Source organism: Caretta caretta, chromosome 14 (genome assembly GCF_965140235.1).
Source record: "Caretta caretta isolate rCarCar2 chromosome 14, rCarCar1.hap1, whole genome shotgun sequence".
In the NCBI taxonomy this organism is placed as follows: domain Eukaryota; kingdom Metazoa; phylum Chordata; order Testudines; family Cheloniidae; genus Caretta; species Caretta caretta.
The window spans coordinates 37,770,015-37,792,354 of NC_134219.1; the positions used below are offsets into that span (position 1 = coordinate 37,770,015).

A 22,340-nucleotide genomic window follows, 5' to 3' on the forward strand; every position below is an offset into this window, starting at 1 on the left:
AAAACAGACCCTGTCTTATCGATTCCATCACTTCTAATTTCTTTACAGTCTACTTCATCATTAATATACAATGCTGCTCCACCACCTTTGCCTTTATTTCTGTCTTTCCTGAACAGCACATACTCATCAATACCTGTACTCCAGTCATGATTATTATTCTACTATGTGTTTCTGTTATCCCTATAATATCTGGTTTCACTTCCAGTACCAGTAGTTCTAATTAATCCATTTTGTCACCCAGGCTCCTTGCACTGGTGTACAAACATCTTATCTGGTGCTGCTTGGCTTCACCCACATTCCTTGCCTGATCGGGTACAGTTATTCTTCTTCCAGTGTCACCTATCTGACTGGTATCAGCACTATCCTTCCTCTGAATGTCCATTCTCCGACCCACTGTGGCTCCTTTCTCCATTGCTGTATCCTTTCTGATTTGATTTTCCGCCCTCTCAATCTTAGAATCAAGCGTGGAGATTACATGAGCATCTCCCCCAAGTTTCTAGTTTAAAGCTCTTTTAATCAGTTGTGCCAACCTCCATCCCCAAATGGTCCCTTTTGGTCTTAAATCTAAGAATCAATTAATGAAAAAAAGTTGGGGTATGGGGCAGAAGAGGGGCAAGTTAACTGGGTGACAGCTCTTTGGGGTGTGGAGGAATCTCTCTGAAGTGAAGAAGTTTCTCTGTTGTGAGAGAACATAAACCCAGCTCTCAGTTTGCAGTGGGAACTCTTATGGGATCAAAAGATGGAAATCTATCTAATTTCATGGTACAGCCAAATCTTTCGATGTTCATTACTTTTCACGATCACAGGATGCAGCTCATGGAGAAAGGAGATGCGGAAAATCAAACAGATGTGACAGAATTCATCCTCCTGGGCTTTGGGGATCTCCCTGAACTGCAGATCCGTCTCTTCCTGGTTTTTCTAGTGATCTATATTGGGACCATGGCAGGAAACATCCTCATCTTTGTTCTGGTTGTGACTGATCAGCACCTTCACACCCCCATGTACTTCTTCCTGGGGAACTTGTCCTGCCTGGAGACCTGCTACACTTCTGCCCTCCTGCCCAGGATGCTGGCCAGTCTACTGACTGGGGACAGAACCATTTCTGTGGGGGGCTGCATGACACAGGTTTTTTTCTTTTGTTTTCTAACAACTACAGAGTGTTCTCTCCTGGCAGCGATGTCTTATGATCGGTATTTAGCCATATGCAAACCACTGCACTATGGAACCTGTATGAATGGCAAGTTGTGCCTCCAGCTAGCAGCTGGGTGTTGGATAAGTGGATTTTTACCTTGTACAATAGTGATGTGTTTTATGTCACAATTAATTTTCTGTGGCCCCAATGTAATGGACCATTTCTTCTGTGATCTCACCCCAATGCTAAAGCTCTCCTGCAGCGACACCAGCCAGATGATGCTGGTTCTTTATATATTTTCCTCCCAGATGCAGTTTCCCCATTTCTATTAACCTTGACATCCTATGTTTGTATCGTTAGCACCATCCTGAGAATCCCTTCCACCACCGGGAGGCGAAAGGCCTTCTCCACTTGCTCCTCTCACCTCATCGTGGTAACACTTTTCTATGGGACCATAATGATTGTCTACACGCTACCGAAATCCAGCAACCTGAGAGCCCTGAACAAGGTGTTCTCTGTCTTCTACACAGTCCTGACTCCTCTGGCCAATCCCCTCATCTACAGCCTGAGAAACAGAGAGGTCAAGGAGGCCCTGAGAAAAGCTGTCAGGAAATGTCTGGCCCTCACAAAGAAGTCAGACTAGTTGAATGAAATGAGGATCAATCAATCTGGTTTCTATTGTGAAAGAAGGAGGGTCTAAGTGGGCCCTGATACAGAAATGCAGTGTACAGGAGATGTGTGTGCTTGCACACACACACACACACACACACACATATATATAAATTTAAGAGTGATACAGATGGTTGGAATTTTGCAGGGGGAGGAGGGGAGAGAAGATTTTGACTTTTCATCAAAATAACTGAAAAATGAAAAATGTTTTGATTTTTGGCAACTGACATCTGAAAACCTGCAGATGGAAACTGTAAAAAGAAAAAAGTGTCATGCACTGTTGTGGCTGTGCTGGTCCCAGAATATTACAAAGACAAGCTGTGACCCTCTGTACCTTAAAAATAGCACCCTGGACTCCCCTATTCATCACTGGGATAGGAGGATGCTGTGTTTGGTACAAAGTGTGCCTTGGGAGGGATCATTTGAGAAGTCTGGATCTGCTGAACATTAGTATCCTGTTGAATTGTGGGTACTATCATTGTATGTGATGTTATGAAGTATTGCTAAATGTGTTACTGAAATATAGTGAGGTTGGTTGATGGGCACAGCTGGCCTTTCAGTAACAACAAAGGGGCACCCATCGCTGGCCAGACAGGCGTTGATGGCCCATCAAGAAGAATCCACTCTCCCAGAGACTCCTCAGAGGGCAGGTACACAATGGGTACTGCCTGACCCCACCTCACAGCAAGGATCTTTCTAGCACCTGGAGAGAAAGTATAAGGAGGGTCAATGACATCACCACTTGGCCTCTCTCCTCCACCATCTCAACACCTGGAAGGTCGTCTGGAAGACAAATACTTTGAATTGGGGAAGATTGGTCCCAAGCTGGGAAGGGATTCCAGCCTGTTTATAGAGAACTGTAAGTTGCCTGTAACATCTGTTAGGGTGAGAAACTGTTTGATTCAAATCTTGCTTCATTTGTAGAATTTAGACTGCAAATTTATTTGTATTTCTTATGTAACCAACTCTGATCTCTATGCCTGGTTCTTATAATCACTTAAAATCTATCTTTCTGTAGTTAATAAATCTGTTTTATATTTTACTTAAAACAGTGTGGTTTTGGTTCAAGTGCTTGGGGAATCTCAGCTCAGCTTCACAAGGGCCAACTAATTAATGAGCTTGCACTGTCCAAAGGAGTCTTGAGAGGTGTAAGATAGTATATTTCTAGGGTACAAGGCTGGGGTGATTGGCTGGTGCCTCTCTCTGTATAATTCATGACTGGCTTAGAGAACATTCATGCAATTTAACTGGGTGTGTGTCTGCACAAGCTGATGGCTGAGTGATCACAGCACCTGGAGGGGTTTGCTGCTTGTCACTGGTATACTATTGTGAGAGACAGCCCAGGCTGGAGATTTAAGGGGACGCAGCAGTCCCACAGCTCCAGGTTGTACCCCGGGGATCCCATCACTCAAGGCGGGTGAGGTAATATCTTTTATTGGACCATCTTCTGCTGGTGAGAGACTCAAGCTTAGACAGAAGAGCTCTTCTTCAGGACTGGGAAATGTACTCAGTGTGTCAGCTAAATACAAGGTGGAACAGATTGTTTAGCATAAGTAGTTAACATATTTCAAGGGACTGCTATAGAGTGATCTCTTGGTGAAAAGTGTTCACCCAGAGGTGATACAGTGTTTGTCTTTTATCATTTTTCTGTGTCAGTTCATTTCAGAGCATAGTGATTGTCTGGTTTCACCCACATAGCTGTTGTCTGGGCATTTGATTCACTGGATGAGGTACACCACATGTCATGATAGGCACAGATAGGACTCATGGATCTTGAAAGGTGTGTTGGGGGAAGTATTGCTCATCGTAGCAGAGGAGATATGTCTGCTGCTTTTGCATCTGTTGTTCTGGCAGTGTCTGATGCGGCTTTGAGTTGGTGTGTCCTGATCTGTGTGGAACTTGCCTCTGATGATGAGCTTGGAAAGGATGGGGGGTTGTTTGAAAGCCAGAAGTGGGGGTTCAGGAAAGATTTCTTTCAGAATGTGATCCCCATCAAGTGTGGATTGTAATTGTTTAATGGTACTTTTCACAAAGCGATCACTCTACATCTGACCTCTAAGTCCTCATTCTCAAAAGAAATCTGCACAACCCTGTCAAAAGATGAGCCTGGGAACTTAAATTCATAACTTTGCAAGACACTAAAATCATGAACTGAATAGATACACTAGATTTATGGCTTATTACAACAAACTGTAACCAACTAACTCCCCCCCCCCCATACACACACACACACACACACACACACACACAGCTTCATTTCCCACCCTCCCTCCCATGACTGGAGGGGTGTGTGTCATAACCATAAGGGTAGCCTAAAATTCCTCCTTACCTGTAAGGGGTTAAGAAGCTCAAATAACCTGCATGGCACCTGACCAGAGGAACCAATGGGGACAAAAGATACTTTCAAATCTGGGGAGCGGGGGAGAGGCTTTGTTTTGGGTTCTTTGTTTCTGTATTTGTTTGCTCTCGGGACTAAGAGGGACCGGACATCAATCCATGTCCTCCAAACCATTCTGAACCAGTCTCTCATATTACAGAAATTGTATGTAGAGCGAGGCAAGGTGGATTAGTTTAATCTTTGTTATCTCAACTTATGAATTTTCCCTTTGCTGGAGGGAGGTTTATCCCTGTTTCATTGTAACTTTGAAACTAAGGCTCGAGGGGGTTCCTCTGTGTTTTGTTCATCTTTTGTTAACCTGTAAAGTTATCTTCCAACCTGATTTTACAGAGGGGATTTTTACCTTTTCTTTTTTTTTAAATAAAATTCTTCTTTTAAAAACTGATTGATTTTTTTTTCAGTGTCGAAAGATCCAGAGATTTGGGTCTGTGTTCACTTTGTAACTGATTGGTTAGGATATTATTCTCAAACCTCCCCAGGAAAGGGGGTGTAAGGGCTTGGGGAAATGGAGGGAGGCACAGATGTGGTCTGGCCTCCCTGCCCCCAAGATGGACCTGATTGAGCCGTCCTATTCTCTGTACCAACAAACTCTCTTTTAGACCGTGTTCCTGTCATCTAATAAACCTTCTGTTTTACTGGCTGGCTGAGAGTCATGTCTGACTGCGGAGATGGGGTGCAGGACCCTCTGGCTTTCCCGAGAGCCCCGCCTGTGTGGGCTTACTGTGGGAAGCGCATGGTGAGGAAGGGGATGCTGAATGCTCTGAGGTCAGACCCAGGAAGTTCGAAGTTGTGAAGCTTCTTGCCCTGCAGACAGTCTGTTCACAGAAAGGAGGCTCCGTGTGACAAGCACTTTTATCCAAAGCGCTTTACAATGGTTAGCTAACGGTACAAACAACGTTGGGAAAGATCATTAAGTGGTCCGCAAAGACCCTCAGCAATTTTCAAGTGGTCAATGGAAAAAAAAGTTTGAGAGCCACTGCTTTCATTGATCATCACCTTATCACCAAAACAACGGTAATCGGGACGACTTTAAGTGAGGAGTTACTGCACGTTGGTTTACAAGGCTGGGGGTGGGGTAGGACTTGGACCTGTTCTGTGCACCACCAAAAATTATACAAACCTACTGCCCCTGTTCCTGATGAATTTGCCCATACTCGACCTCGGATCCACCTCCATCACCGTTACACATCACTCCTGACGTATTGAGGTACAACCCCTCTATGTAGTAAGGTGCCACCTATCACCTTGTACATGTTGGTTCAATGAAAACAACTCTATCCATCATATTATTCTTTTGACCCTGTCTTTAGGATGGGTCACCATGTTCTATGTGGAATGTGTTATTTTCAGAGTATTCTGGTATCATCCTGGCATATGTTTATATCTCTAGTGTCCAGTACCTTTTAGGTATGTGTGTCTTTGCAACATCAGCCACCTTCTTGCCAGCTTCTGTGAGCAGGGCCTGCCTCTGGCTCATAGCTTAGCTTTGCTTTATGTTAGCAAAGTCTTAACAATTACTTTGGCTCAGGCAGTAGGCCTCATACTGGGCCTCTGATACAAGGGTTTATGTTTCAGGGCCTCATCTTACTACATTAGCCAGAGGTTAAGGGTCTATTACAGGAGTGGGTGGGTGAGGTTCTGTGGCCTGCGATGTGCAGGAGGTCAGACTAGATGATCACGATGGTCCCTTCTGCCCTTAAAATCTATGAGTCTATGAAACAACCTGTAAAATGCTGTGGGATGTAACATTTGTAAACTGTGTATTGGATTTTTAATTAAAATCACAATAAAGGGGTCATTAGCATAGGGAGAGGGAGCGGTCTGAGTGTGATGGGATCACTGATATTTGGGGCTTTAAAAGGCAGCCTGGGGCACTAGACCTTTGTGACTGACTTTCCCTGTCTATACAATGGGGATAATAATCCTTCTTTTGTCTGTTGAGACAGGGAGCTCTTCAGAGCAGGGGCTGTCTCCCACTGTGTCTGTGCAGCACCCAGCAGAATCCTGGGCACTGATCTCGGCTGGGGTTGGTGCAGCATCTGGCGCAATGAGGCCCTGATCTCGGTCAGGGCCTGTGCAGCACCTGGCACAACAGGGGCCCTGATGTTGGACAAGTGCTACCATAATACAAATAATAAATAATAATAGTGGTGAAAAGCGTTAGGCTGAAGTGTGTGAGGCCTGTACACCAGGTGATAGGGCTCATATTTAAATGGGTCAGATTGATCCTCTGGGCACTTTGAATGCCTTCAAATTATATCTAAGATGTGGTCAGGGCCTCACTGGGCCGGGTACCACCCAGACCCCTAATAAGATTGGGATCCCATTGTGCCAGATGCTGCCAAGACCCTGACCAAAGTGAGGGCCCATTGTGCTGGATGCTGCACAGACCCGCAGTGAGACAGTCCCTCTCCGAAGAGCTCATCATCTGAAATTGATGATATCAGAACTGCATAATGGATTGGGATGCCCGATTTCCATTAATTAGCTCTTAGGAGCTGGGACAGCCTTTTTCTCTGTGTTTGTACAGCATCTAGCTCAAGGGGGCCTGGGCCATGACTATCATAATACATCTAATAATGGGAACTGATTTCCGAATTCCTTCACCAGCTTTGAAAATCCCAATCTGGGCAGGAAACTGAGGCACAGAGAGATTCAGTGACTTGGATTTGCAAATGAGGCCAAAGGAGTGAAGAGCCCAATTCCAACTGGCTTGCAATGTAATTTGGGGCCTTATTTCCTTAGGCTCCTTTGAAATCCCTAGCCTAAGTCACTTACCCAAGGTTACATGCAGAGTCTCTGGTGAAGCTGTGATTTCAATCCAGGTTTCTTTCGTGCCAGTCCAGTGCCTTAAGCACCAGGCTGCAGGCCACCTGAGGCAGTGCAACTAGGGTGTAGTTTACCAATGTGATCATTCTCATCCCTGCCTCTCTCACCTCTGTCTCATCCCTGTCCCTCATCCCCACAGGAATTGGTCGATGACCTGTACTATTTCCGGGATCACTACTTTGAAAGCCATGGCGTGGAGGATGCTGAGAGAAAGCAGCAGGACGTGCTGGAGGAAACAGAGAAGACACTACAGCAGATGGGAGAGATAGATGGCAACTGGGTACAGGAGGGAAATGTGACCCCTGCCCTAGAGGGGAAAACCTGGCATCCCATTCCCCACCCCCAGGAGCCAGACAGAACTGGGGCCACCTGCAGATGGATTAGAACTGACACCCCTGGAAGGGAAAGGCCCCATGCTCCATTCCTCACCCCAATGAGCCAACCAGTGTCCTTCCCTGGGGCTGGATTGCGGCCAGCGCCCCCTAGAGGGGATAGGACCTGTGCCCCATTCCCCCTCCTGAGCCAGCCAGTCCCCTGCCCTGGGGCTGGAGGGGAGCTGTGCCACAGGCTGTGCCCTCCCCCTATGGCTCTGTTTCTCCAGCTGTTCCCAGGGCCTGGCCCAGGTGCTGATGCTGAAGGGGAAGGTTCTGAACATCACACCTGACTACAGCCCCCAGGTTGAGGAGCTGCTGGCCAAGGCCGTGAAGCTAGACCCAGAGGTGGTGAGGCCTGGAACCAGCTGGGCGAGGCCTACAGGGCGAGTCGAGGGGGCCGAACTCAGGGCAGAAGAGGTTTGGGTGGGGAGGCAGAAGGCTAGGCTGAGGTGCTGACCCTGGCTCCGTGTCCACCCCCACAGTGGAAGAACAAGGTCTTGCTGAAGAACCTGTCCATGGTTCTGCAGCAGCTGCAAGCTGAGAGTGCAGAGCAGCACGCCCAGAATGTCATGGACAGCATCCAGCAGGCCAAGCTGGCTGTCCAGATGGACATGCAGGACAGCCACTTGTGGTGTGAGTGACAGCCCCTTTCCCTTCCCTAGACAACACTCCCGCCCACTCCCTGCCCCAAGGGACACTGGGACCCCACGTAGTGCCACCTGGGAGGGGCTCAGGCTTCCCAGCATGCTCTGCAACTTCCTGCCCTTCATCTGGCTCTAGGGGGAGGACAATATACCTCAGCCAATGCAATATCCCTCCATTCAGGCCTCCATTCTCACTATGTCCCATCATCCCTCCATCCTCAGCTATATCCTTCCCTCAATCCATTCAACCCTCCATTCTCAGTGTCCCGCCACCCCCCATCCTCAGCTATAGCAATCCCTCTCTCCATCCATCCATCCGTCCATGCTCAGCTATGGCCATCCATCCATCACCCCGTCCATCCTCAGCTATATGCCTCTGTCCATCCATTCATCCATCCATCCTCAACTATGTCCCTCCATCCTCAGTGATGTCCATCCCTCCATCCATTCAACCCTCCATCCTCAGTGTCCTGCCATCCCTCCATCCTCAGCTATAGCAATCCCTCCCTCCCTCCATCCATCCAGGCTCAGATATAGCCATCCCTCCAGCCCACCATCCATCCTCAGCTATATGCTTCTGTACATCCATTCATCTGCAGCTATATCTCTCCAGCTATATGCCTCTGTCCATCCATTCATCCGCAGCTATATCTCTCCAGCCCACCATCCATTCTCAGCTGTATTCATCCATCTCCCTCAGCTATATGATTCTGTCTATCCATCCTCAGCTATAGCCATCCCTCCACCCATCATCAGCTGTAGCCATCCATTCAATCCTCCATCCTCAGCTATACCCCTTCAGAAAATGTGATTGAAAGACATGGGGGCTCAGTAGGGATCACTCTCCCCTGGGAGTCAGTGCCGGCATCAGTGCCCTTGTGTGGTTCTAGAGGGCACCGAGCAGGGCCAGGGCTCAGTTGGGGTGCTTTCTGTTTGGCCATCAAGTTAGAAAGAACTGTGATGTACTCTGGGTGTGTGTCTATGTCTGTGTGCCTGCTGCCCCCTGCTGGAAGAAATGAGCCCTGCTCAGGGTGTCTGTGTGTCACTGCTACTTTCTGGTCTAACCACTGGAGCCCACTTCCCTACCAGACCCAGGAATTGAACCCAGGAATCTTGATTTCCTGAACATGCTGCTCTAACCCAGTGGACCCCTCCCCCCAACCTTGAGCCAGAAATAGAAACCAGGAGTCTTGGCTCCCAGCCCCCTCACTCTAACCCACTAGACCACCTCAGACCTGGAACAGAACCCAGGAGTTCTGGCTCCAAAACCCGCTGCTGTAACCCTAGCATTGTGCTGTGGAATGTGTTATTTTCTGTGTTTGTGAATGTGCTGTGTTTCTCTTGGGTAAGCTGCATAAATATGAGGAGAATTACACAGAGGCCTTGGAGGGGTTTTCCCATGCAGCAGCCCTTGATCCAGCCTGGCCCGAACCCCGGCAGTGCCAGCAGCAGCTCCTGGATTTCTTGGAGCATCTCACCAGCCTCCTGGAGATCAAGGTAGAGCATCCACCCTGCTCCCTGCCCGGTCTACAGGGAGGCATGTCTCAGTCAGTGACCCAGCCATCCGTCCTCCCCTTGTAGGGCAAAGTGAAGGGTAAGAAGTGGCAGAGCATGCTGGGAAGCCTGCACCCATCCCAGCTGGGCCCCTGTGAGGATGGGCAGTACCAGGGGTCCTTGGGACAGAAGGCAGCACTGGAGCATCGGCCCCTGATAGCCCTGCAGCTGGGCGTGAACACGGGGGCCATAGTGCTGGGTAGGGTGGTCTTCAGCCTCACCACGGACAAGAAGGTACCTTTGTGAGTACCAGCCTGTCCGTCTACCCATCTTTAGTGCTTTCTATTAATGTCATCTATCCATCTTCTGTACCATCCATCCATCCATCCTGTTTTCTATCTGTCACTCCTGAGCTCTGTCCATCCTACTATCTATCTGTCACTCCTGAGCTACATCTGTCTATCAGTCCTGCTACCCATCTGTCAGTCCTTGAGCTTCATCCATTTGTCCATCTTGCTTTCTATCTGTCAGTCCAGAGCCCTGTCCATCCTGCTACCCATCTGTCAGTCCTGAGCTTCATCTATCCTGCTGTCCATCTGTCAGTCCAGAGCCCTGTCCATCCTGCTATCTATCTATCAGTCCTGAGCTCTGTCACCCATCCATCCTGCTATCCCTCTGTCAGTCCTGATCTCTGTCCATCCTGCTATCCATCTCAGTCCAGAGCCCTGTCCACCCATCCATCCTGCTATCCATTTTTCAGTTCTGAGCTCCATCTGTCTATCCATCCATCCTGCTATCCATCTGTCCCTCCTGAGCTCCATCCATCTCTCCATCCTGCTACCCATCTGTCAGTCCTGAGCTCTGTTCATCCATCCGTGCTTCCTCAGTTCCATTTTCCCATGCATCCATCTTCATGACTATCAGTGTGGCCTTCCATCCATCCATCTATATATCCTCGGTGCCATCCATCCGTCACCCTAACTCCTGTCCCAGCACCATGCTCACGCTCTCACCTGGTTTCCTGGCAGCACATTCAGCCTGGCTGACTCCGAGGGCCCCTGTTTTGCCATCACTGTCTATAACATGCTGCAGAGCTGGGGTGTGCTCATCAGTAACCTGGTGGCAATCCCCAAACTGCACCTCCAGCAACACCATGTCCAGCACCAGGGCAATATGAGCACAGCCAGGTCCTTAGTGCTAGAGAGATTCATAGGCCTGGCCCCTGGGGAGGAGGGATATGGGAAGTCACTAGAGATAGCAGGTTGAAGCAGGACTGTAGCCCTTCGTCAGTTTAAGGGTTAATCCCCACCCTTTCCTCACGCCCCTCCCTCCACCTGTTGTTTCCTCCCATCCCCACTGCAGGGGAGGGAAGCATGAATTAACTCGAGACTTCCTGTCTGCTACGTGCATCACCTTCTGTGTGGAACGTTAGACCTCAGTTACAGGGCCAAGAACCCCGGAATGTTAGGGCCACAGACCCTGGAATTGGGGCCTTTGTCACCATAAGAACGGCCATACTGGGTCAGACCAATGGTCTGTCTAGCCCAGTATCCTGTCTACCGACAGTGGCCAATTCCAGGTGCTTCAGAGGGAAAGAAAAGAACAGGCGATCATCGGGTAATCCTTTTCAGAGAACTATCCACAATGACTCCACGATCTCTTTCTTGAGTGGTAACAGCTAATTTAGACCCCATCATTTTATATGTAAAGTTGACACCCCCCACCCCCCACCCCCAGTGTCCCAGATCCAGCTGTTGATGCTCATCCCTGATTCTTCACAGGAAAGAGAGAACAACAAAAAACACACATCCACTTCCCCCCAAAAACCAGAACATATTTTGGGGGAGAGAAATTCCTCCTGATCCTTGCAGAAGACCAGCTGAAACCCTTAAGCATGAACTTTTAGAAACATCAGAAGGGACCTTCAGGGCTGCCAAGCCCTCACAAGCAACCCCATCATACAATCCCACACATATATTTGTCCAGCTCTCCTTTAAAACTAATGAAGTTGTTTGCCCACCACAACTCCTATTGGGAGATTGTTCCAGAATCTCACCCCTCTGATGAGTTAGAGAACTTCTCATTTCTGTCCCTGGCCACCGGGGGGAGGAGAGGGGGCTGGGGTGGGGTGGGGGTGTGTGTCTAGAGGGTTAGATTATCATAGAATCATAGAACTGAAAGGGATCTCAAGAGGTCATCTAGATCATCCCTGACATGTGTTTGTCCAACCTGCTCTTAAAAATCTCCAGTGATGGGTATTCCACAACATCCCTAGGCAATTTATTCCAGTGCTTAACCACTATGACACTAAGGAAGTTTTTTCCTAACGTCCAACCTAAACTCCCATTGCTGCAATTTAAGCCCATTGCTTCTTGTCCTATCCTCAGAGATTAAGAACATTTTTTCTCGCTCCTCCTTGTAACAACCTCTTATGTACTTGAAAACTGTCATCATGTCCCCTCTCAGTCTTCTCTTCTCCAGACTAAACAAACCCATTTTTTTAAAAAAAATCTTCCCTCATAGGTCACATTTTCTAGACCTTTAATAATTTTTCTTCCTCTTTCCTGGATTTTCTCCAATTTGTCCACATCTTTCCTGAAATGTGGTGCCCAGAACTGGACACAATACTCCAGCTGAGGCCTAATCAGTGTGGACTAGAATGGAAGAATTACTTCTTGTGTCTTGCTTACAACACTCCTGCTAATACATCCCAGAATGATGTTCAGTTTTTTTTTGCAACAGTGTTACACTGTTGACTCATATTTAGCTTGTCATCCACTATGACCCCCAGATTCTTTTCTGCAGTACTCCTTCCTTCATAGTCCTTTCCCATTTTATATGTGTGCAACTGATTGTTCCTTCCTAAGTGCAGTACTTTGCATTTGCCCTTATTGAATTTCATCCTATTTACTTCAGGCCATTTCTCCAGTTTGCCCAGATCATGTTTATAGATGGGCACTATATTTGCCCTTTTCCAGTCTTAGAAGTATAGATTATCAGGGTTGGAAGGAACCTCAGAAGGTCATCTAGCCCAACCCCCTGCGAGCAGGACCAATCCCCAAGTTTTAACCCAGATCCCTAAATGGCCCCCTCAAGGAGGGAACTCACAACCCTGTGTTTAGCAGGCCAATGCTCAAACCACTGAGCTATCCCTCCCCCCTTCTGGAATGTCTCCCCGTCTTCTATGACTTTTCAAAGATAATCGCTAATGGCTCAGATATCGCCTCAGTCAGCTCCTTGAGTATTCGGGGATGCATTTGCAGATTGTGGTGCTCAGACTCCTGGGTTTTGTCCCTGGCTGTGGGAGGGGAGTGTGGTCTGTAACATACAAATATAATGTCACCATGATTTTGGTCCCAGCTGCACAGGTGTCAATCTCTTGACATCACTGGGGTTGCTCCTGATTTCCAGCAGAGAAAAGGATAGCAGAACTTTGCTCTCTGTATCTTAGTGTGATACCACATTTATCCAGGTAACAATCTTGAAACCAGGTACACAAAAAGGGCAGAGATGCAAGCAAGCTTCCCTGCACACACACTCGGTTTGTTCTCTTGTCCTCTGCATTCACACACATTGAGCAGAGCTCATTTCTTCCAGCCAGGATACCCCCCGACACACACCTCCCCCAGCTCCCATTTGTGTTCTGGTTGTATCGTCAAACAGGCATTTTTTATACTACGAGTGACTCCTAGAGGTCATGCAAAATTCTGTGTGTGTTCCCGTGCAGGATTGGAGTCAGCAATCCCTAGAGGAGAAAGGCTCCAGACCCCTTTGCCTACCCTCCTGACCTGCCAGTCCCTGCAGACTGGGCCAGAGCAGAACCCCCTACCACTCCTTCAGCAGTGTCCTCCTCAGAGCCTCCTTCATCACCTTGTTTCTCAGGCTGTAGATCAGTGGGCTGAGCAGCGCAAGTATGTGTGTGTGAGCTGGGAACCACACCCTGAGCTCGTAGAGCAGATGTAGCCTTAGAAAAATTGAGCTTTGAACAGAAAGCAGATTTTAATTACTGCAGAGGCTGTTGGCCTGCTATAATGATCCCCTTTGCAGCTGCACCTCTGAGCATGACAGCACCCATGGTCCCAGCCCTCCTCCCAAGGCAATTTGCAATCACCAGCTGGGTCTCTCTCCGGCCCAGCTCTGGAGCTGATATACCAGCACTCTGGTCTTTGATGGCAAGAGATGCACATGTGAGATGCTCCATGGTGGGGATGGCTCAACCTCACCAGAGCTGACTTCCTTAGATCCTCTCCAGTAGTGTTGGCTGGTGGGTGAGAAGTCCCTGGAATTGCTGGGATGCATGGTGACAAGTCCATCAGTGGAGGAACTCCATGGGCATTGGAGGAGAGGGACCGAGGGCCAGAGGAGTGGTGGCTGATGTGCAGGTAAATGGGAGTGCAGGTGTAACCCTTCTGCCCGTCAGAGTTGGCAGCAACAAGGGCCGGGTTCAATATCTAGGGGATCCATTCCAATAACACAATGCAAACCGGCTCTAGCCCCCACCCAGTGACCTGGGACAAATATATACCACCCCCGCTGGGTGCCTCCAAGAGGCAATACTTCCCCTCTCACAAGCACCTAGTCTGAGTCTAGCAAAAAGCCTTTTAATAACAGAGAGAAACAATGTGGCATTATGTTGGGGAAACACCACAAACAGGATTCATAACACAACCCATGAGCAAAAAACCCACCCCAAGCAAATTGGGGCGTGCCCTTTCCCTTTGGTTCTTGAGTCCAGCAACCCCAAATCACCCAAAGTCCCAAAAGTCCAATGACCCAAAAGTCTCTGTCCTTGGTCAGGGCAGCCCCAGAGTTCAAAAGTTTATCTGCAGAGCTTTACCTCCTAACCTGGGTGGAGATGGGGGCAGGGGTAAAAGGCACCTTACGTGATCTGAAGCTGAGCACCCCACAGCTCCATAGGCCTTCGCACCGCTCCGCGGCCCACAAGCAGCTCCCGCTGTCCCACGAACTGCTCCGCGTCCCACCAGTAGCTCCCGCCGGCCTAGGAACTGCTCCACCAGCCTGTCCACAAGGCACTCCAGCCGTCCCGCAAACTGCTCCACAATATAGCTTCAGGCTCCCCCACTACTTAACACAACGCTCAGTGACTTCAGCTCTTAGGTGAATTCAGCTTGTAGTAGGGGAGCCTCAGTGCTGGTGCACCATTAGCCCAAAGTGAGCTCACCAGCCTGTAACCAGACTCCTAATAAAATCAAAATTAGCTCTGATATTCCACAGTGGAGAGAGGAGGAAGTGCAATTAGCATGTAAGGCTCTCACCAAGGAGCCCATGCCACCAAGTATTAATACTTGTCCCCCAACCTCTCTCAATTCACAGAGTTTTGGAACCCATGACCCTTGCCTAGCGAGTGCTACTTAGTTGATGGTGAATCCCTCCATCATAACAAAAGGCCACGTACAGCTCCAAGCACAGTTCCCATAAGCAGGGTAATAACAATTTATTCTTCCTGCCCCAATAACAGAGACACTGGGGATCCCACAGCAGCCAAAGTGACCATTTGGGCAGCTATGGCCTCATTCTAGGTGGGGTGGGTGTGCCTATGCAAATGAAATCGGCCCCTGAAGTTCTTTTCCACAACTTGCCACACCTCACCACCAGATGTCAGGGTGGAGCTCATCCTGACACTGCTTACACAGGAAATGGAGCTGGGAATCTCTGACTGCCATTGGATGATTCAGAGATACTCAGAAGTGGTGCAGCACTGGAGGGGACGGGGGAGGATTACAGTAATAGGAGTTTCAAAAGGCAAAGAAGGTAGACAGTGGGGTGTGCATGGAGTTTGATCGATCAGTGTGTATAGGAATAGAGAAAGAGAGAGAGATAGAAGGGTGTGTATTTGGTGATGGAGAGAGGGGTGGGTATGAGAACAGATAGCAGAGTGTGTATGGGAACAGATAGATTAGATAAATAGGTGTACATGGGGGTGGCTAAATGGATAGAGAGAACAGTGTGTATGGGGATAGATGGATGGAAAGATGGATTGATAGAGGATGTTTATGGGGATGGATGGAGAATAGAATAGTGGTGTGTGGGGGAATGAAGGATAGTTGGGTTGATAAAGGGGTGTTTGTGGTGATAGGTTTATGGATAGATAGATGCAGTGATGAGCTGCCAAAATCTTAGCAACCGGTTCCCTATAAAAAGTTCTGATTTAAGGGATGTGCCCCAGTATGTATTTTTTGTACCTCCAGATGAGGCCTCACCAATGTCGAATAGAGGGGAATGATCACGTCCCTCGACCTGCTCGCTATGCCCCTACTTATACATCCCAAAATGCCATTGGCCTTCTTGGCAACAAGGGCACACTGCTGACTCATATCCAGCTTCTCGTCCACTGTCACCCCTAGGTCCGTTTCCGTAGAACTGCTGCCTAGCCATTCGGTCCCTAGTCTGCAGCGGTGCATTGGGTTCTTCCGTCCTAAGTGCAGGACCCTGCACTTATCCTTATTGAACCTCATCAGATTTCTTTTGGCCCAATCCTCCAATTTGTCTAGGTCCCTCTGTATCCTATCCCTGCCCTCCAGCGTATCTACCACTCCTCCCAGTTTAGTATCATCCGCAAATTTGCTGAGAGTGCAATCCACACCATCCTCCAGATCATCAAAAAGGGAAGAAGGAGGATCCTGGGAACTACAGGCCAGTCAGCCTCACCTCAGTCCCTGGAAAAATCATGGAGCAGGTCCTCAAAGAATCAATCCTGATGCACTTGCATGAGAGGAAAGTGATCAGGAACAGCCAGCATGGATTCACCAAGGGAAGGTCATGCCTGACTAATCTAATCGCCTTTTATGATGAGATTACTGGTTCTGTGGATGAAGGGAAAGCAGTGGATGTATTGTTTCTTGACTTTAGCAAAGCTTTTGACACGATCTCCCACAGTATTCTTGTCAGCAAGTTAAGGAAGTATGGGCTGGAAGAATGCACTATAAGGTGGGTAGAAAGCTGGCTAGATTGTCGGGCTTAACGGGTAGTGATCAATGGCTCCATGTCTAGTTGGCAGCCGGTATCAAGTGGAGTGCCCCAAGGGTCGGTCCTGGGGCCGTTTTTGTTCAATATCTTCATAAATGATCTGGAGGATGGTGTGGATTGCACTCTCAGCAAATTTGCAGATGATACTAAACTGGGAGGAGTGGTAGATATGTTGGAGGGGAGGGATAGGATACAGAAGGACCTAGACAAATTGGAGGATTGGGCCAAAAGAAATCTGATGAGGTTCAATAAGGATAAGTGCAGGGTCCTGCACTTAGGATGGAAGAATCCAATGCACCGCTACAGACTAGGGACCGAATGGCTAGGCAGCAGTTCTGCGGAAAAGGACCTAGGGGTGATAGTGGACGAGAAGCTGGATATGAGTCAGCAGTGTGCCCTTGTTGCCAAGAAGGCCAATGGCATTTTGGGATGTATAAGTAGGGGCATAGCGAGCAGATCGAGGGACGTGATCATTCCCCTCTATTCGACATTGGTGAGGCCTCATCTGGAGTACTGTGTCGAGTTTTGGGCCCCACACTACAAGAAGGATGTGGATAAATTGGAGAGAGTCCAGCGAAGGGCAACAAAAATGATTAGGGGACTGGAACACATGAGTTATGAGGAGAGGCTGAGGGAGCTGGGATTGTTTAGCCTGCAGAAGAGAAGAATGAGGGGGGATTTGATAGCTGCTTTCAACTACCTGAAAGGGGGTTCCAAAGAGGATGGCTCTAGACTGTTCTCAATGGTAGCAGATGACAGAACGAGGAGTAATGGTCTCAAGTTGCAGTGGGGGAGGTTTAGATTGGATATTAGGAAAAACTTTTTCACTAAGAGGGTGGTGAAACACTGGAATGCGTTACCTAGGGAGGTGGTAGAATCTCCTTCCTTAGAGGTTTTTAAGGTCAGGCTTGACAAAGCCCTGGCTGGGATGATTTAACTGGGAATTGGTCCTGCTTCGAGCAGGGGGTTGGACTAGATGACCTTCAGGGGTCCCTTCCAACCCTGATATTCTATGATTCTATGATTTATGAAGATATTGAACAAAACCGGACCCAGGACCGACCCCTGGGGGACTCCACTTGACACCGGCTGCCAACTAGACATGGAGCCATTGATCACTACCTGTTGAGCCCGACAATCTAGCCAACTTTCTACCCACCTTATAGTGCATTCATCCAGCCCATACTTCTTTAACTTGCTGACAAGAATACTGTGGGAGACCGTGTCAAAAGATTTGCTAAAGTCAAGAAACAATATATCCACTGCTTTCCCTTCATCCACAGAACCAGTAATCTCATCATAGACGGCAATTAGATTAGTCAGGCATGACCTTCCCTTGGTGAATCCATGCTGACTGTTCCTGATCACTTTCCTCTCATGTAAGTGCTTCAGGATTGATTCTTTGAGGACCTGCTCCATAATTTTTCCGGGGACTGAGGTGAGGCTGACTGGCCTGTAGTTCCCAGGATCCTCCTTCTTCCCTTTTTTAAAGATTGGCACTACATTAGCCTTTTTCCAATCATCTGGGACTTCCCCCGTTCGCCACGAGTTTTCAAAGATAATGGCCAATGGCTCTGCAATCACAGCCGCCAATTCCTTTAGCACTCTCGGATGCAACTCGTCCGGCCCCAGGGACTTGTGCACGTCCAGCTTTTCTAAATAGTCCCTAACCACCTCTTTCTCCACAGAGGGCTGGCCATCTATTCCCCATGTTGTGATGCCCAGCGCAGCAGTCGGGGAGCTGACCTTGTTAGTGAAGACAGAGGCAAAAAAAGCATTGAGTACATTAGCTTTTTCCACATCCTCTGTCACTAGGTTGCCTCCCTCATTCATTAAGGGGCCCACACTTTCCTTGGCTTTCTTCTTGTTGCCAACATACCTGAAGAAACCCTTCTTGTTACTCTTGACATCTCTTGCTAGCTGCAGCTCCAGGTGCGATTTGGCCCTCCTGATTTCATTCCTACATGCCCGAGCAATATTTTTATACTCTTCCCTGGTCATATGTCCAACCTTCCACTTCTTGTAAGCTTCTTTTTTATGTTTAAGATCTGCTAGGATTTCACCGTTAAGCCAAGCTGGTCGCCTGCCATATTTACTATTCTGAATAATCTGAATTGGGTCAGTATTTAGCAGGGCAAGTATATTGTCATTGTTTCAAATGTACTTTGTGTTACTATGTGAACATTAACATTTAAAAATCCTTGGATCTTCCTTCTATCTGGATGACCATGATGGTTTAATCTTGTGGCTGAGATTACTTTCTCTGTATCGAGGTCCTTTTTTGCTTCTCACTGCAGTAACCTCACAGGCATTAGGAGTTTGCCCTCATAACATACCTGTGAGTGAAGGAAGGATTTTATTCCCCATTTCACAGATTGGGAAACTGAGGCACAGAGCTATGCAGGGCTAGAGTCACAAAAGGACTTAGGTGCCTAACTGCCACTTTCAGCAACTACATCCCAGAATCAGGCCCCACTGGGATCCCAAAACCCTTGCTCAGCCTCTGCCGAGACCTGTAGGCGCCTACATTGGTTTGCCGCCTATAATTTTGCAGTAAAAGTTCCTAGGGAACCTACTTCTGCCTGTGCACATGCATACTGCAGCACCACACTGGGCATCCACACACCTCAGCACTAGAGCGATGCCCAAACCAGGAAAAGACAGGTGTTCCTGTGCCCAGCTCGCTCATGGGGCCCGATCTGGTGGGCAGGCTCTGAGCTCATCTATGGGATCAGGCCCTTGTAGGTAAGATTACACCAATTGGCCTGGGAGCACAGGGACAGGATCCAGGGCCTGCCACCTCCGAGGTGGGTGCTCTGCTCACCAGGCTCTAGAGTCATTCTCAGGGCTGTGCACTCTCGCTCTCTGCCTCTCACCCATTGAGTCTTTCGTTCTTTAGGCAGAGTGGCCCAGCTCTGATGGGACAAACTGCAGGAGTGCCCCCCACCCCCAAAATGAGAGTATCTGACAGCCCAGGGGTTAGAGAATGCACAGAGCCACGTTTAAGCCCTGTCTCCCCATCCGGCAAAGGGCAGCCTGAATGGGACGTGTCCCCGCTGGTACCCTAACCGTGGGGCTGAACACTATGGGGGAGTCCCTCACCCCAGCTCCTTTCACAAAGGGCATTGCTGCCTAGCCTCAAGGGAAGGTTTGCAGCTGTGACCCCCAAGCAGAGGGAGGCACCGAACTCCCTGCGTGGGGTGGGGCTTAGGACATGCCCTTGCCGTGGCATCTCCCATTGGATAGCTCAGGCACCTCCCTGCCTAACACGCTGTCTTTTGGGAATCCCACTTGAAGGCGCCTCTCTCCTTATTTGTTGTGTTGGGAGCATGTGTGCTGAGCTCAGGCCGGAGTTAGCTGCGGTGACGCTCAGCCTGACCATGCCTCAGCTCCTTGGGGAACTGGGCCTGACATGCTGCACCCAAGGTCACAAAGCTGGGCTATAGCAAAGCTGAGGACTGAGCCCAGGTCTCCAGAACCTTAACCCCAAGGCTAAGGAGCAGCTCATTAGCTGGGGTTAATTGGCATCGTTCCGTTGACTAAGGAACCTCAGGAAGTGGCTTGTTTGTTCCACCGGGAGTGCCTGAGTAAGAGCTGAGAGTCAGATTTTAAAGGCACTGAGGCATCTGGGTGTCTGGCCCTCAGTAACCACTGAGTCAGGGTCTCAGCACTTGTTTCTTTATCCCTTCCCATTAATATCCCTGTTATTATCCCCAGGGCCCCAGGGTCTGTGTGTAAGGCACAAGCTGCCTCCATGGAAGAGGGGAATTGCAGCACTGTGACCGAGTTCATACTCCTGACTGACTGAGTCCTTGAAGCTTCAGCTCCTCTTCTTTGTCATCTTCCTGGCTGTGTATGGCGCGACGGTGCTGGGCAATCTCTTCATCATGGCACTGGTGGCCTGTGAGCCGCAGTTCCACACCCTCATGTATGTGCTGCTGGGGAACCTCTCCTTCCTGGATTTCTGCTACTCCTCTGTCACCCCCCCCCCCCCCCAGTTTACTGGCAGGGTTCCTCCTTCAGGCTCAGACCATCTCCTATGGGGGCTGCGTGGCCCAGATCTTCTTCCACTTCATCAGGGGCATCAAGATCTTCCTGCTCACCATCATGGCCTATGATCGGTACGTGGCCATCTTCCATCTCTTGTGCTATGTATGAACCAGGCTGTGTGTGTGGTGCTGGTGGGGGCCTCCTGGGTCAGCGGCTTGATCCACTCCATCGTCCAGGTCTCCATCATTGTCCAGCTGCCCTGCTGCGGCCCTCATGAGCTGGGCAACTTCTACTGTGATGTGCCCCAGGTAGTCAAGCTGACCTGCGCCAACACCTTTGCTGTGGAACTGCTGATGGTGTCCAAAAGTGGCCTGATGACCCACCTGGGCTTCCTGGTGCTGCTTGTATCCTACTCCGTCCTCCTGGCCAAGCTGAGCACACGCTCCAGCGAAGGGCAGGCTAAGGCTCTCTCCACCTGCACCTCCCACCTCACCATGGTGACCCTGATCTTTGGGCCTTCGCATATACATCTATGCCCGGCCCTTCTGCTCCTTCCCCATGGTCAAACCCATCTCTGTTCTCTACACGGTTGTCACCCTGTCATCTACACCCTGAGGAACACGGACGTGCAGCTGGCCGTGAGGAAGCTCAGGAAGTTACATTTGTGACACTGGGTTGGGTTGGGGCAGCAGGAAAGGGATGGGATTTTCCATCACACCTTCCCCGCCCCGTGTGCATGTGGAAATACACCTGGAATAGGAGCCCAAGTGCTGCCCCTACTGGGCGGGAACAGAACTGTTCCAACTTGTCCCACAGAAGTTCCAGTGCTGCCCCTAGTGGATGGGACAGGATCTGTCCCCAAGGGAAGTCAAAATTGTAACAAAAGTGCCAGGAGGGACTGGATTTTGGGACTGGAGCTGATCCAAGTTTTCACCCTTCTGAATGGAACTGGGACTTCATTGTATGCTATTGACTCTGTACAGTGGGGTGCAGGTGATGCACCATACTGGTTGGAATTGGAATTGCACCAGCCTGTGTCATAGACCCTCTAGAGCAGTGGGTCTCAAGCAGGGGTATGCATACCCCTGGGGGGACACAGAGGTCTTCCAGGGGGTACATCAACTCATCTAGATATTTGCCTAGTTTTACAACAGGCTACATAAAAAGCACTAGCGAAGTCAGTACAAACTAAAATTTCATACACACAATGACTTGTTTATACTGCTCTATAGACTATACACTGAAATGTAAGTACAATATTTATACTCCAACTGATTTATTTTATAATTATATGGTAAAAATGAGAAAGTCAACAATTTTTCAGTTATAATGTGCTATGACACTGTTGTATTTTATGTCTGATTTTATATGCAAGTAGTTTTTAATTGAGGTGAAACTTGGGGTACGCAACACAGATCCGACTCCTGAAAGTGGTACAGTAGTCTGGAAAGGTTGAGAGCCACTGCTCTAGAGTGGAAAGTCCCTACTGGCTGGGGTGAGAAGTGCTCCTCCATGTATCATGGTCCCTACAGTGCACAGGTTGAAGTGGCTGAGTCTGGTTATTTTTGCATCCATCTGATTTGGCTACTAGCCCCACAGCTTTCTGGCAGGTCCTGGAATGAAGCCTGCTCAGCCAGAGTGACGTCCTGCCGGGGGAGAGATTTATTACAGTATTGAGGTGTAGGGGACAGAAGCTTGTGGCCTGGGCTGAGGAGCTCTGGGCTCCAGTCCCAGCTCTGCCACAGACTTGCTGTGTGACCTTGGGCAAGTCCATTATGTTGGGATTTTGAAAGAAGACTAAGGGAGTTAGGTGTCCAAATCTC

General features: G+C 49.0%; 1 protein-coding gene and 2 pseudogenes across 1 annotated transcript; all 3 read left to right on the plus strand.

Moving 5' to 3' along the window:
• Window positions 1–807: 807 nt before the first annotated feature.
• LOC142068964 (olfactory receptor 6N1-like) lies at window positions 808–1,775 on the plus strand. The gene is given in 2 exon segments (XM_075119080.1): window positions 808–1,435; window positions 1,438–1,775. Coding segments are annotated over 2 exon segments (966 nt in total).
• Window positions 1,776–2,530: 755 nt separating this feature from the next.
• On the plus strand, window positions 2,531–10,806 carry LOC125629858 (tetratricopeptide repeat protein 5-like; annotated as a pseudogene).
• Window positions 10,807–20,281: 9,475 nt separating this feature from the next.
• On the plus strand, window positions 20,282–21,185 carry LOC125629855 (olfactory receptor 4D5-like; annotated as a pseudogene).
• Window positions 21,186–22,340: the final 1,155 nt, after the last annotated feature.